The 3,020-nt window shown below is 48.7% G+C and overlaps 1 protein-coding gene across 1 annotated transcript in view; it reads left to right on the top strand.

Annotated features, from left to right (window-relative positions):
• TRIO (trio Rho guanine nucleotide exchange factor) overlaps positions 1-3,020 on the top strand; it is a 205,763-nt gene that overhangs the window by 80,763 nt on the left and 121,980 nt on the right. Inside the window, 2 exon segments of the mRNA XM_015567633.1 lie at positions 1,272-1,463; positions 1,911-2,060. Coding sequence (XP_015423119.1) covers positions 1,272-1,463; positions 1,911-2,060 — 342 coding nt within the window.

The raw sequence follows: 3,020 nt of genomic DNA, 5'->3' as shown, positions 1-3,020 counted from the left end.
TATATGCAGCCTCAGCAAATAAAGCTCTCTGGGCGGCTCACCAAGACCAGGCAGAAATCACGCTTCACTGTTGCCGGTGGGTGACCCAGTGCTGTCCACAAACCCTGCGCCCTGGGGAAGGGCGTTACTCACCCATTGTCTCCAGTCTTGAGTGTCAGTGCCACCCAGCACGTTAGCAGAACGGCTCGGGCCGCTTCAGGTGCCCAAGTTCACCCTCACAAGAGGTCGATGATTACTTTTAGGTTTGAGGAGCAGTTACAATTATGACAGGTGGTCTCAAGGCAAAGCCCAAGGTGAAAGAGCATTTGATTACACAGAACTTGTTTTCTGCTCTCTTTACATACGTATTGTCAGCCAGAGAAGGGAGCCACAGAGATCGCATTAATCTGTGCCTTAGACTGGTTTATTTTCAACTACTCAGTGCCAGTGGACACACATTAACACTCTGGAAGCCCAGACTCCGGGCACCTTTTGAAAATTGTACACTGTGCTAGTGATTCCCAGTAATTACATTGTCAGTGCGCATCACTGTGTGGTGTTGGGACTATTTGTTAATAAATGAAAAAAGAGAAAGCCATCTGAGTCCACGGAGACCCACGCACTCCCCTACCCAGAAGTCATTTCTTCACTGAGGGACCTGGCCTCGTACCCCCACCCCACCCCCCCGAACCTTCCAGGGAGGACACAGAGCAGGAGGTCTCCTGGATCATTGTGTTATGTTCATAGATTCATCATAGCGTGGACCTCCAGGGAAACCGTTGGTCTAGCCTTAGCTGTTCTTTTCTTTCTTTTTTTTTTGTAAATCAATAGTTCTTGAGAACATTTTACTCTCGTCCAAAGTTAAAGTTGAAAATGAAAATAAAAAGCCTTCACTGTGGCCACCTTTTCCCCACTTGTTCCTTCGCCTGAAGCTGCTATTATAAGAAGGATCAATAGGAATAATACACTTGGACTATTTCAGCAGCTTTTCTAGAATGTTGGCTGTTAAAGGTTTCTCCTGCTCCTTCTCAGGCCGAGACCCCATCACGGAGGCCTGGGAAGTCTTAATGCATTTCACCCTTCATTAGCTCATTTAAATAGAAGCAGGCGTTGCTAGGCATGAAAACATGTTTTTAACTAAACTATCTGCTGTTTTTAGAAGTGTCCTAATGAGCATTAGCTGAGGCGGTTTCTATAAAAACAAGGGGCACGGAAGGCCGTGGCGTGGCCAGTGCCTTTCCAGTAAGTGCATGGCGCCCCTGTTGAGTGCACCCTCCCTTTCCTCCCCTTAGAAAACGCACCAGAGCGCGCTGCAGGTGCAGCAGAAGGCAGAGGCCATGCTGCAGGCCAACCACTACGACATGGACATGATCCGGGACTGCGCCGAGAAGGTGGCCTCGCACTGGCAGCAGCTCATGCTCAAGATGGAAGACCGCCTGAAGCTCGTGAACGCGTCCGTCGCCTTCTACAAAACCTCGGAGCAGGTAGGGAGGGGGCCCAGTCCCTCAGCTCCTCCCGACTGGCATGTTATTTTGAGCTCGATTGGATTGGACAACTCAATCATTAACTTGTCAGTCATCATTGAGCCAGCTCATTCCAAGCCCAGCAGAGAAGAGAAGCATTCTTTGACGTGACACCACTTGTGCTCACCGTAGGCATCCAAGCGTAATTGGCTGGGAAGTGGCTAAGAAGCACCCCTTTTCCGATCACTTAGTATATGACCTGAAACATGTCTGAGGGAGACAGGAAACCCAGCTTTTGTTTGGTCCCTGTTCGGAAAGGCCTGCGTGGGCAATCCTCATGTTAGATGGAGCCGAGGTTCCTTCCAGTGGTCTGATCCTTGGGACGCTTTGAAAATGCTCCCCACAGATGCCAGCCCGTGCCCTCGGGTGCTGGGGTCCCTCTGAGCTGGAACTGTCTCCTGCCCACAGGTCTGCAGTGTCCTCGAGAGCCTGGAGCAGGAGTACAAGAGAGAAGAGGACTGGTGTGGAGGAGCTGACAAACTGGGCCCCAATTCCGAGACGGATCACGTCACCCCGATGATCAGCAAGCACCTTGAACAAAAGGAAGCGTTCCTGAAGGTATGAGCTCTTCCTGGGGGGCCGCTGCCTCGCTGAGCAGTGTACACAGATCCCGCAGGGTCACCTGAGGTGGGACTATGGTCAGAGACCCGCAGACACCCTGCAGGCCGGGCGTGCTGGGTCATCACTTCCACCTCGTGGGAAAGTGATCGGGGCAACATCCCATCATCAATAAGTCCGCTGTTCAGAGATAATCTTTAAAAGGTTTTGTTATTTACACTGTCTTGTATTCGTACCACAGTCATTTATGTGCTTCAGAACAGTTAAACTCGAAACAGTGGCCAAGGTGTTTAGCAGCACCGATTGACTGTTTCCACGTTGCATTCTGTCACTCTTGGACCAGATTTTCTGAGGTTCTTGTTGCCACTCAGACCTGTTGGAAATAGGGGTGGTGTTTACTTTTCCTTGTTGCTTTATTTAGTTTAGTTGTTCTCATTGCATCAGCATTCTGACTCCTCTGACACTGTTTCCTGTTATGTTTAATAATTTGTTTCATTTCTGAAGGTGATGGACTATCCTGACAGGGAGAGTTTTTGTTTTGTTTGGGAGAGAAATTGTAACTCTGAAAATTCTTATCTGGTGTACTTACTTTGAGCTTCCACCTGCCTTTCTATTTAAGCAAATCGGTGGGAGACAGTTGTAGCCGCCCCAGTCACTTATTGTAACTATTTCAACAGGACCTGAGAGCCTGTGTGCCTGCTTGTCGCTGCTGTTTAAGTTTATGAAATGCCAGCCCTGTTAGATGTTTTGAGTTGAATTATAATTTACCTCCCCTTCTCTGGACTCCAGTTAGTATAAAACAAAATTGAATGCTACTTAATTATATCATTTTTTTGAATAAATATTTATTGTTCAGATTATTACAGTTTTTTCTCCCCCCCCCGCCCCCAGCTCCCCTCCACACAGTTCCCAACCCGCCCTCTTCCCTCACCGCCCCCCAAGAATAGTTAGTCCTCATCC

This window comes from Myotis davidii, unplaced genomic scaffold (assembly GCF_000327345.1).
Source record: "Myotis davidii unplaced genomic scaffold, ASM32734v1 scaffold143, whole genome shotgun sequence".
Taxonomy (NCBI): Eukaryota; Metazoa; Chordata; class Mammalia; order Chiroptera; family Vespertilionidae; genus Myotis; species Myotis davidii.
This window is presented reverse-complemented; position numbering and strand designations above follow the sequence as displayed.